Source organism: Ruditapes philippinarum, unplaced genomic scaffold, assembly GCF_026571515.1.
Source record: "Ruditapes philippinarum isolate M1 unplaced genomic scaffold, ASM2657151v2 ctg667_1_1_1_1, whole genome shotgun sequence".
In the NCBI taxonomy this organism is placed as follows: Eukaryota; Metazoa; Mollusca; class Bivalvia; order Venerida; family Veneridae; genus Ruditapes; species Ruditapes philippinarum.
This window is the reverse complement of record NW_026859933.1, coordinates 161,742-173,728: the sequence shown is the minus strand read 5'-3', so window position 1 is coordinate 173,728 and position 11,987 is coordinate 161,742. Positions and strand designations below refer to the sequence as shown.

The window sequence follows — 11,987 nt, the reverse complement described above, 5'->3', positions numbered from 1 at the left end:
CTTAATGTATATCTAAAATCTGTAATTAGAAAAAAAATGAAGTTTTATGTATAATTATACTTTGAAATGTATGAACTTTAATAGCAAAACAAATTAAAATGATTATAATTTAAAATCGGCATGATAAACTTTCTTTATATTTTGCACAAATGTTAAGAATAGTTTCTAAATAATCACTTTATCACTTTTCAAGTAAGGAAAATGAAACTATTAAAACATGTTATTCTTGTCTTTGAAAACAAGGGAAAATCTTAAGGATAAAAAATAATACCAACATAATATATAACTAAAGTTGAGCTTTTATTTTTAAGCATTTTTAAAATTTTAAAGTTATTTTAACAGTGAAGTGGAAGAAATGGATATCTTATTGTTAAAACAAAGATAAGATATATTTTTCCATTTCCTTTCATTGCCGTTATTCAAGTATCTGAAATTATCCGATATCCCATAAAATATCACAATTAAAGAAAATGCAGTCTAATAGCATCATTTGAATGAATTTTCTGCCTAAATAAATAATTATATAATTACTCCAGTAAAAATGAAAGTAAGTGATGACTTAAGAAGAGATTAATGAACCATATACATGTACATAGGACAAATGTTTTTAAACACCAAGTATATTACATTTTATGACCAAATCGCCATTCCGAAATGAGCTTTGCACCATCTAGAAAATTCAAATGGTCTGACGGACCAGTTGCTTGAAATATTAGGTGGTCCTTGCCAAAGTCAGGTGGTCTCGGACCAACGGACCATCGCTAATGTCGAGGCCTGCAGTTTAAGCATATTTTAAATTATTGTTATACATATACACTACAAAAAAGCAAATTATTTTTTGAAAAGAAGAAAAATAAAATAATAAAAAATTCATATACATTGATGTATAATCCAGTAAATGACAAGATCGAGACGTTTGTGAAACATTTATGCACTTCACAACGGATTGTCTAAAGATGCAAAGTCTTTTGACATATTGACCTCCAATCAAATGTGTTATCTGTTACAACCCTACGACCAATATAAGTATTTTCATAAAGAAGCTTGATCGGAACAGCTTTTTTTTAGTTAAGTCCATAACGTGGGTCAACTGCTAGTCATAATCAACCTCTACCTCATATTATTGGTTAAGGCTACAATATTACTTACCATATAGTAAAACATAAATGTAATTTGAAATAGACATTATAGTGAAAATGTACCAACAGTTCCTACGTTACTACAATTATATATCAACATGAAGTTCATAATACAATGCTATTGTCTGAAATCATATAACACTGCTTTTTTGTAGTTTGCATTTCATTGCTTATGACATACACAGCCATGTTTATTGACATAATTATTTTTTCATTAAAAAATATGTAAAAAATGATTTGGCAATTATTACACAATTACCCATTACAAACTGTCTTAACACTCCATTCATATAGGTTAAAGCAGCGAGATCCAGCGCCTTAAAAGATTAGAATAAATTTCTTAAAAATAAAACTTTATAACATAGCAACATGTATATCATCTAAATATGTATAATTATAAAAATAAAATCATATCACAAGTTTACAATGTATAAAAAGATATGTGGAAAGACAGAACTTCACTAGAGCTGTTTATATGTATGATATAGTTCATTATAAGAATATCACAGACAACGGTCATTTATAACTTAAAAATATCACCGTAATACTGGGGAAATAAAATAGATAAAACAAGTGCGGGTAAAAGACAACTGAAGCGGGTTAACACATAACGTTAAATAAACATTCAATCTTTCCAATCATTCAATCTTTCCAATCTTTTTTTTGCATGGAAATGTTACAATATGAAAACACATATCATATAAGACTTGAAATACTTGTACTCATTTTTAGAGTGATTTACTTATCTACGAACGTAAGGCGTCTTTTCCGTACCACTGTTTTAAGATCGTCAATGTCCAGCTCTTTCATTGAGAAGGTCGCCTTTTTCCATTGATTAACAAAGTCTCTTTCTCCATGTTTATCTTCAATCATAAAGTTTCTAATAACAATTAATGGAAATTCAACACGGCGGTATTCACAAATTCCTCCAAGATCATTTTGGCAGTTTTTGTTTCCACAGAATATGACTCCTCGAGAGATAAAATCATCTTTAAAAGTCACAGGGTTACGACCACGTATAGACAGCAAGCGCCCGTTGGCATCTTCGTTGACAACAATATGGTGAGACCCTTGTATCACCCGGATATCAGACGACATACATATAAATTCGGAACAATTCAGGCATCTAAATATAACTTCGTCATCAGTCATATTTGCTAAACGATTCTCCTCTTTCATATCATCAATCTCCTTTTGCCTAATTTGGATAGTATTTAATTCATTTTCCCAGTCATTGGGGTTGTTTTCAATGTAAGCCTGAAGGGTCGGAACTATACTGTTCATCAGCCTTTCAAGCATAGCGTTCTTTTCTTCTTTTTCAACTATCCACGACCCTTCTGTTGTAATAACATAATATTTACTATTTCCGGCTCTTGCACGCCCTGAAAAAAATGCATTAAAAGAGAAATTATCATATAACAGTTATTATAACTTTCATTTTGCTATTTGAGGTAAAATGTAATATTACTGTTTACATTTTCTTTATATATATGACATTATAATGAAATTACATGAAAATATATATGCATGTTGAGACAGAACAACATTTAAAACTTACCTCTGGACTGGAGTCTAACAATTTCATTCGTGACATATTCGTAACGGATTACGATATTACATTTCCTGATATCTAGGCCTTCTTCAGCCACAGATGTGGCAACAATTACTTTGTGAAGACCATTTTTAAAATACTCAAGCACGTCTCTCTGCGCACATTTCGTCATACCTGTAACACATAATAATGAGTAATAAAGATAGGTCAGTGGGAATTACTCAGTAAGAATAGAATAAAAAAGACTAAAACGGAATCTCTACAGAACGCAAAATTAAAAATGTTGCAGGCCCGGTTTGAAAGTCCTCCATGTTTTAAGCCACGTTTCAAGATAAGTAGACATGTGCGCAGTGCAAGGAATGACACAACGAAACTAACTTAGATCAAATATTGCAGTCTAACGCGGATTTTATTGTTTATTCCAAACCCTTTCCAAAATACAGTCAGTGTAAAAAATAAACTGTTCCAACAAGGCGAGTAAAGTTACATACTTTAATTAAAAATGAATATTTTAAATCTTTTCTTGATATTACTTTACGGAAATGCTATAAATTGAGCATGCAACGTATATAAGGTTCATTTAACAACAGATGCTTCAATGTGAATTCAATAGAAACACAGATATATCACCTCCTTTAGCCGTTGATGCAACCTGTCCAACGAATTCACATGCGTTCAGTGGCTTCAGTTGTTCCTTTTCATCCATCCATTTAATCAATGCCCGTGCCAGTTCACGAGACTTCACAAATATAATTCCCCGAGCGTTGTCATTATCAGCAACTTCGTTCATCAAAAGTTTCTTCATCTCTACAAGCTTGGGATTTTCAGGCTCGTCACTAAAATCTCTTGATTTTAGATCTTTAATACAAGAAAAAAAAAGAACCGACTGTAGGCACCTACTTGTAAAGAACAGTGACAAACATTTGAAAGAATGTAATTTGAAATGGTCATTTAACCTAAACACTTTATACATGTACTGCCAAGTATAAAATAGTATATCATGGTAAAAATTAAGCAGATGTTTTACAAGATTTAGAGATCTATTTATTTATTACATTAAATTTAGAAAGGTATTATATAATAATTTGATTTTCCTTCTTTAGCAAACGTCATTAAAAATTAATGTATTATTTGAAACCTTACCTTTATAAAAGTTTATTAGCACCTTGTCTGTTTCATTCTCTGGATCTATTTCCATTTCTCTGTTGATAAAGTTTTCAAGTATTGCTTGGGCATCTTTAATTCTGGCATCTGCGTGAACAAGCATCGCTTTGTTGTACACCTAAATGTGATAGGTAATTGTATATAATCATATCAAACACTTGCTGTTTCTTAATCTATTAAAAAATTTAAATTGAGTTTTGTTATATTGATTTTAGCAGCGCAGAACGAAATAATGTCATTTATTCATGGCTACAAAATTTAATTTCTTATCAAATTAAACATAAGAAATGGAAAATACTTTAGCCTATAAATAGTATTTATCGCTGATTAATTTGGAAGTACATGTATTTGATAACTTGCTTCGAACAAAGCACAACTGCATGTATTTAATTTGAAAAGTATGAGAAACGGATATATAATACATAAATAGAAAATCATCCTACCTCTAAATGTCTCCTACAAGGATTCAACATTCTTCGTGCTGAATCAGAACTGATCTTTGCAATAGCTCCCCTAAACTGACTGGCCCATTGCAAAAACTGTTCTGTTCCTCTTGATGGCGGTACTTGGCAAACACTCTTCAGTAACTTGTCTTTATCTGGAAGCTCTGACATACCTTGAATTATTTTAACAAACGTTATTTTATAAATTCGTCCTGGATTTATGAAAGAAAACTTACATAGTTTTGAATAATGCAAAGATTAGCTATGTGATCCATCTGTTTTAAAGTCGATTTGTTTTATTGGCACTTTCAGTTTGTCTGTATCTATAGTAAGTACAAATAAGTACAACTACATGTATATTATACAATCGTGTTTTAGTTCAAATAGTTCAGAAGTCTAAATGAATGCGAATTTTTAAGAGAAACTTACTCTGGTGACCTCTCATATATTTGTCAATATTGTCCATTATATCCAGGACAGCTTCTCCAAACTTATCGTAATGTCTGCATTTGGCCTTAATTATTTCTGTAAGAATATAGTATAATTTGATTGGAAAAATCGACAAAAATATATATTGAGTAAATCTGGATTAAATCCATGAATTTATTCCTGCTAAAACACAATATATATAAAATAAATACTTGAATAAAATAAAACATATTTCATAATTATAGTACTTGAAATGAGTGACGTTCATATTCTTCCCTCGACTGCATATTTAATTTGCTGATGTTACCCTTACCTTCTTTTGGATTATTTTCATGTTGATCTAAATCTTCGATATTATTCCTCACTGTAGACAGATACTTGGCATCAAGGTTAGCAAGAATACCTTTCATGTGGTTTATTGCAGAAAATGGGTCAGTGTTACCCCCTACACCTAGGGAAGCTGTTAGGCCAATAATCTTCAATGAAATTGTAATAAAAGTTTTGATATACAATTCCATTAGTAAACAATCAATATGAAGACATTCAAAGATCATTTGGCACCCGATGTGGTATTATCTACGGACTTATTATATTTAGTAAAATTCCCCTTAAAGATACTGTGTCACACACAATACATGAACTACCATACACACCAATTCTTTTTCAGGTTTATAATTATCTGTTTTATAAACACGAGATTTCAAAAATATAATCCCCGGAGCATTGTTGGTATTAGCAGTCATATCGCCTATTTTATCATATCTGTTTTATAAAAAGGGAAATGTATGGGAAACATACACAAAGGTAAAACGTATTTAATTAATCTAATATATAACAACTGAGGCGATTTTGGACAGTTACTAACCCCGATCACAGCTTAACAGGAATTTAAAAACAAAGCACTTTCAAAGCATACATTCTTATTTTTCTATGTATCTAATAGTGCATTTATCTAGTATATATTTATTTTGCAAACAGAAATAACTGTATGTACCTGAGGGAGACAGCTCGGATCAACTTTTTTCTTTATCTTAAGGTCCATGTATTTGCTCATGATTCTATTGAAATGGTGCTGGTTATCAGTATGGTGACACTCATCAAACACTATCATTGAAAACATTTCCAGACTACTGAGCTCCTGATTGTTGAGGGAATTCAACAAAACTTGAGCTGTCACTACCAGTATATCTCTCCTAAAGGCATTTATGAAATACATGTATTCATTCTACACATACAAGATGTTTTTTTTAAATTCAAACAGGTACTAATTATCAATAATCAAATTTTCTTAGATTTGAAAGATTTGAATATTTAAGTTTATCAAATGAATTTAGCTTTTGACTTTTTTTGCGGGGGGGGGGGGACTCGCCAATCCAAAAGAGATCAAGAAATCATATCAAGTGTCTCCTGTGCATTATTTTAGGAACGAACGGACACCTTAGTAGAACCACCAATGTTCCGTAAGCTAGCTGAATAGCTTCCTCACATGAAAGAACCAAAAGTTATTGGCGAAATTTTAACCTACAGCGGTGAGCGGCAAATGGTTTGAAGTCAACGACCGCAACCACGACGCCCCTACCTTTTTACTAATAAACAAGTATATAGTTTCAAAAAGGAAATGTTTTTTCGTATGCTATGTAGATAATGCCTTACGTAATAGTTATAAAAAGTTTATTTGACAACCTGTGAATAAAATCCGTTAAGAGCTGTTTCTTGTCTCTTTGAATGCTACCACTGATCACCTTTGTTCTAAACGCAGGCAGCAATTTTCCACAAACCTCCCCTTGCTGAAATGCCAACGCCTCATTCTCTACCACAAATGCAACTTTACCAATTTCTCCCTGTCTTCTTTGGCAACGCAAATGAACCTGATGATTTTTTAATAAAAATAAGCTTAATATTCTAAATTCCTGTTGTTTTTATCGTACCTTAAGTTAACTACACTGCGTCCATTTAATATTGCCTTTATTTTCATAGTTTACACTGTAACTAAGTGCGGAATACCGTTAGGGCCATCGTGGTTATACTTTATAATCCAGAGGGCGACAATGCGGTAGTGCGGTGACGACAAGACGACAGTGCGATGACGACAATGCGATAGTGCGATGACGACCGTACGATTATGTAACAGTGCGATGGCGATAATGCGATGGCGACAGTGCGATAATGCAATGGCGACGATACGATAGTGTGATAGAACTATCGCGTTGTCGCCATCGCACTATTGCATTGTCGTCATCGCACTGTCGTACTGTCGTCATCGCACTTTCGCCCTCTGGATTATTATGTATAACCACGATGGCCCTAACGGTATTCTGTAAATAAGTTTTATTGTCATATAACAGCTACAAGCATTATTAACACACAAAGGAGTAAAAACTTCACTTGTCTTAGTACAAGCTAATATCAAGGGATTAAAATACAAGTGTCATCCAATTCTATGTTAAAATGAGTGTTTCCTTATAACATTCTTTTTATCATTTTGGATTGCCAGTTTAAGTAAATCATTGTTTTATACATACTTGCATGATGCTACATGCAACTCTTGTTTTGCCACTATTAGTAGGCGCCAAAACTATAACATTTTCTCCTCGAGAACCCTTTTCAGCTAATTCTTTTTGAAATTCCCATAGCTCAATGTCTTCGTCTTCACCATCAACCTCGTCAGCATCTGCATTTTAATTAAGATTTTTTTAGGAATTGTAAAACAATCTGTCATTCTCATTTTCAACTGCAAGCATAGAAGAATAGTACTTATAAAAGACAATAAATAGTAAAGTTGATTAATATGCATATAGACACTTAACACGTTGCTAAAATGTTCATTATAAGGTCACACAAAGAATGCGCATTCACCATGAATGTAAAGGATTAGCGGGGTATGATAATTCAGTGTACACAAATATTGTGATATTTTGTGTATGGACAATACCTCTTCTGCATTCTGGACCCCCCCCCCCCCCCCCCCCCCCCCCAAAAAAAAAAAAAAAAAATAAATAAATAAAAAAATCTCAGAATCTAGCTTTGGCTCGTCAATATATTTTGACTAACCTGTTGGTATGTTTAATTCCATCACAGGTTCAATGTGTTCCTGGTTTCCTCCAGCATTAAGGTCATTCTGAACTTCGTTCAATGCACTGTCAGCAATCTTATCTAACATTAGTAAAACTCGGCATATCATATAAAATGAGCCGCGCCATGACAAAACCAACATAATGGGTTTGCGACCAGCATGGATCCAGACCAGCCTGCGCATCCGCGCAGTCTGATCAGGAGCTATGCTGTTCGCTGACAAACCGTATAACAAGTAGAGAAACTGATAGCGAACAGCCACAGGCACGAGTATCGGACCTGGGAAGAAAAAATATGACCAGATTGATAAAAAAAACCTGTGTTCATCTTAAAAGTGTCAAAAAAACAACAACAAAAAAGTAAATACTGACCCCCTTTAAAAATATAATATAAGTTAAGAGTAACGTATATTAACGTATATTATATTTTCAAAGGGGGTCATTATTTACATTTTTTTTGGACACTTTTAAGATGAACACAGGTTTTTTTTATCAATCTGGTCATATTTTTTCTTCCCAGGTCCGGTACTCGTGCCTGTGCGAACAGCATGGATCCTGATCAGACTGCGCGGATGCGCAGGCTGGTCTGGATCCATGCTGGTCGCAAAGCCATTATGTTGGTTTTGTCATAGCACGGCCAATATGTTATTCTAATACAACAATATAAATATAAGAAAGCTTATTGGTTAATGAGTCATGTTCCATTAATAAATATTTTAAGCATTTTTAGAGCCTTAATTTAGACCAAAATAAAAATCACAATAAACTGGAACTTAATTTTCTTTTTTTTCCTTGTTATTGTTTTGTTTTTTTAAACTTCGTAATTTACTTTTAGATATATAAATGCATTTTTTAGAAAAAGCTTTAAAAGACAATGTAAGTGTGATAAAGCCTTTGGTATGTTTTACCTTCAACGTTTGATTCAATGTGGTCATCAACACTAGCTGTATTGTTTTTTATTTTATTCATCTGTGTTCCAATACTTTTGGTCTCATCCTTTTGAACAACGCTTACATTTTCTTCAAGTAGGAAATCAAAGTCTAGTAATCCGACTTCTCCGCTAGATTCTGCGTCATTTGTGGTTTCGGCCGATGGATTATCAATGATGTCGGACATATTCTGCTTCTCGATGTCGTCGTAAGTTGGTAGATACGATTTTTCAGTAGCTAAATACAACAACCCAAATTTAAGCCGGATTAATTTCTTATTTACAAAAACAACTTAAGATTGCAAATAGGCTCAAATCTTCAATATCAACTGCATTAACCAAATAAAATAATTATATAGTTTATATAAACGTCAGGATCTATACCAATGAAATTTGACGTACAGACGTTCAGTATACAAGTGATCAAGATATTGATAATCTTATCCCGGGTTCGATTCCCGGACAGTGCAGGTTACTTTCGTTATGAAATCCTGTCCTTCGCACTGTACCTCTGCTCTGGCATAAACAGATAGTAATCAGTTCCTTGCGAAAGTGAAGGCAACTAGCACTGGTTAACTGCTTCACAGCCTGATCTGCTCTGGGACGATGCGGTGGCTGAACTGTGTTCTGGTAAATTCGATGTGGCTAACTGCAGTGAGTGGTAGTGAGGGTAAACTAACAACACCATCACATAATTTTATATCAATGTTTTGTTTCCGGTTAACGAGTAAACAACAAAAAGACCTTTATAAACAGAGTGGCAAAACCCTAAGAAAGAAAAATAATCGATTATAGTTTGATATTGAAAAAAGTCACTCAATTTAGAAGCTGAACTTCCGAAACAATGATTTAGCAAAGATGTGAAAATACAAACTAAAATTTTAAGAATCTGCCATATTCAACCGAATAGACATGAACCACTTACCATAACGTCTGGGTAAATTGAGTGGTACAAGAATGTCAGGAAAGTTTTCAATTTCAGATGGATAGTTATCTGCTAGAGGTGAATTCTTTAGTGCCAACAGAAATACACTGTCATATTGTATGGTTTCACCTGAAAAATACAAAACAACAACAATGTCAACAGTTGTTTTTGCATAGTCTCCCATTACATATTTTTGCAACACATAAAAACATGCCATATGAAAATAATATTTCCAGTGACATAAATTCATTATTGATGTTAAATAATTATTGCTAATTCACAACTTTTAAAATGTCATATTTTTGCCGAGTGTATAAGTAATTAGAAACCATTTAAAGTAATTAATATTTTGCTAAATTTAACCAGAAATCATTAATGTAAATATTAACATATATTTAAGTCTCTAACACTTTTATTTTATTTTAGTCTACCTTTTTCGGGTACAGTTTTTTCATGTTGCATTTCAGTATTTGAAGTTAAATCCGACATTTCTTCATTATATAACTTTATAGTAGGAACTTCACCATGTGTCGGTTGGCTGTATGTTGGAATATTGTTAATCTTCAAACTATCCTGCTGATTTATGAAGGAAGCTATGTTTAACTTGTTGTCTGTACATGTTTTTACAGCAGACGTTATACCTTCCTTCTCACTCGCTTCAAAATCGCCTTTTTCCATTGTTGTCAAGTCTTCGCCTGACGAAAAAATATTTTAATAGCGAACAAGTAATATTGCAATAATTATACAAAATAATTATTGGTACCGAGCTTGTTGTAAAGGGACGCAAATCATACAGCTTCAGTGTTCTAGATTAACCTGGATTGTCTCCGTTGACTGTTAACGACGCAGTTTTCTTCTATAATTTTACTTTCGATTTGGAATAGTTATATATGTATGTAATTTATTGTAAATAATAATAATAATAAAAATAATAATAATAATAATTATGGCATTTATAAAAAAGTATTTATGATTATAAGACTAAGAAGGAATTGCTAACATTTAATGTAAATAAATCATGATAATCTGCGAAATGAAAGTTGCATTACCAAATCTTTGTTAAAATCACTGATACCCTGATCCCGTCAAGATAACCGAATATAATAATATGAGGTTAAAGTAACTAACATATTTTTAGTATAGAAAACTTTGCCGTATACACAATTCAATAGACTGGTTAAACCAATATGAAGAAAACTAATCCAACAAAAAACATAATATAATTACATTTGTAATCATTTGTAAAATTTCCTATCGCATGTTAAAACGCCAAAGATTGAACCGTATATGAAAAACTACCTACCTTATCCATTTAGATCTATGTATAACTTTTTTTCCGAAAAATATTCCGTCTTTACTTTGCCATTTAGATCTAAATAGGAAATGAAATAAGTAGCTAGAAATAAACTATACGAGTACAATTTATCCAATTGATAGTGTTTAAAATCGATAAGGTGATATAAGCTATCATTTACAATTACCTAATCAACCAATTTACATAAGGGTAAGTTATTGTATACGCCGTATTTACAATATGGGTATTTCCAAATGATTTACTTTCGTTTCCAATTTCAGAAAATGATTATACTGCTATCGTGAATGGTCCACGTCTGCGAAAGTAAGAAAAATCAAACAAGAAGGCCATACTGACCCTACTATCGCTCACCTGAATATAAATAGTCTTAATGACAAGGAAAAGTAATATCGGTAAAGCGAAAGCAGATACAAAATCTAAATCTGTATCTGATATAGTGCATAGTTTCAAGTTGACATCAGTATATAATTGTAAATATTGGCTATACGCACCTGCTTAATAAAAGTTGTTAATGTTAATTTTGTTGTTGTTGTTGTTGTTGCTGCATGAATGAAAAAACGTTACTGGTTACTTTGGCTAAGAAAAACAATACTTACTAAAGAAGTCACTGGTTGCTATACAAAATCAGTGGTTTGCTTGGAAGTCACTGAATGCTATGAAATTCAATAGTAGATTCACTTGTTGCTAAGAAAAGTAAATGTCTGCTATGGAAGTCACTGGTTGCTATGTACAAGAAGTCAATGTTTGCAATGTAAGTCACTGGTTGCTATGGAAATTTACAGTTTGCTATGTGAAGAAAATGGCTGCTATGAAGTTACTGGTTGCTATAAAAGTTAATGGTTGTTATGGAAAACAAGCAGTTGTTATGGAAAAAAATGTTCTTATGGAAAGTCAATGGTTGCTATGGCAGTCACTTATTGCTTTTTAAAGTCACTGTTTGCTATGGAAGTCAATGGTTATTGTAGAAAGTCACCGGTTGCTATGGAAGTTCAAGGTTGTTATGGAAATTTAGTGGTTGCTA

At 32.5% G+C, this 11,987-nt stretch overlaps 1 protein-coding gene across 4 annotated transcripts; it reads right to left on the bottom strand.

Moving 5' to 3' along the window:
- Window positions 1-281: 281 nt before the first annotated feature.
- Window positions 282-11,451, bottom strand: LOC132758322 (ATP-dependent RNA helicase DHX58-like). 4 transcript variants are annotated; one of them, XM_060749900.1, is made up of 15 exons: window positions 10,879-11,451; window positions 10,083-10,346; window positions 9,652-9,780; window positions 8,707-8,964; window positions 7,779-7,880; window positions 7,250-7,398; window positions 6,411-6,595; window positions 5,722-5,920; window positions 5,041-5,203; window positions 4,728-4,823; window positions 4,299-4,471; window positions 3,835-3,973; window positions 3,322-3,549; window positions 2,698-2,865; window positions 282-2,521 (listed from the first exon to the last, which is right to left on the bottom strand). In XM_060749900.1, the coding sequence occupies exons 2-15, from the start codon at window positions 10,327-10,329 to the stop codon at window positions 1,878-1,880; spliced, it is 2,880 nt and encodes a 959-aa protein (XP_060605883.1). In that variant the 5' UTR covers window positions 10,330-10,346; window positions 10,879-11,451; the 3' UTR covers window positions 282-1,877. The 4 variants fall into 4 exon arrangements, with proteins under 4 accessions (XP_060605883.1, XP_060605882.1, XP_060605885.1 ...); XM_060749899.1 differs by having other exon boundaries at window positions 10,955-11,451; XM_060749902.1 differs by having other exon boundaries at window positions 11,133-11,451.
- Window positions 11,452-11,987: the final 536 nt, after the last annotated feature.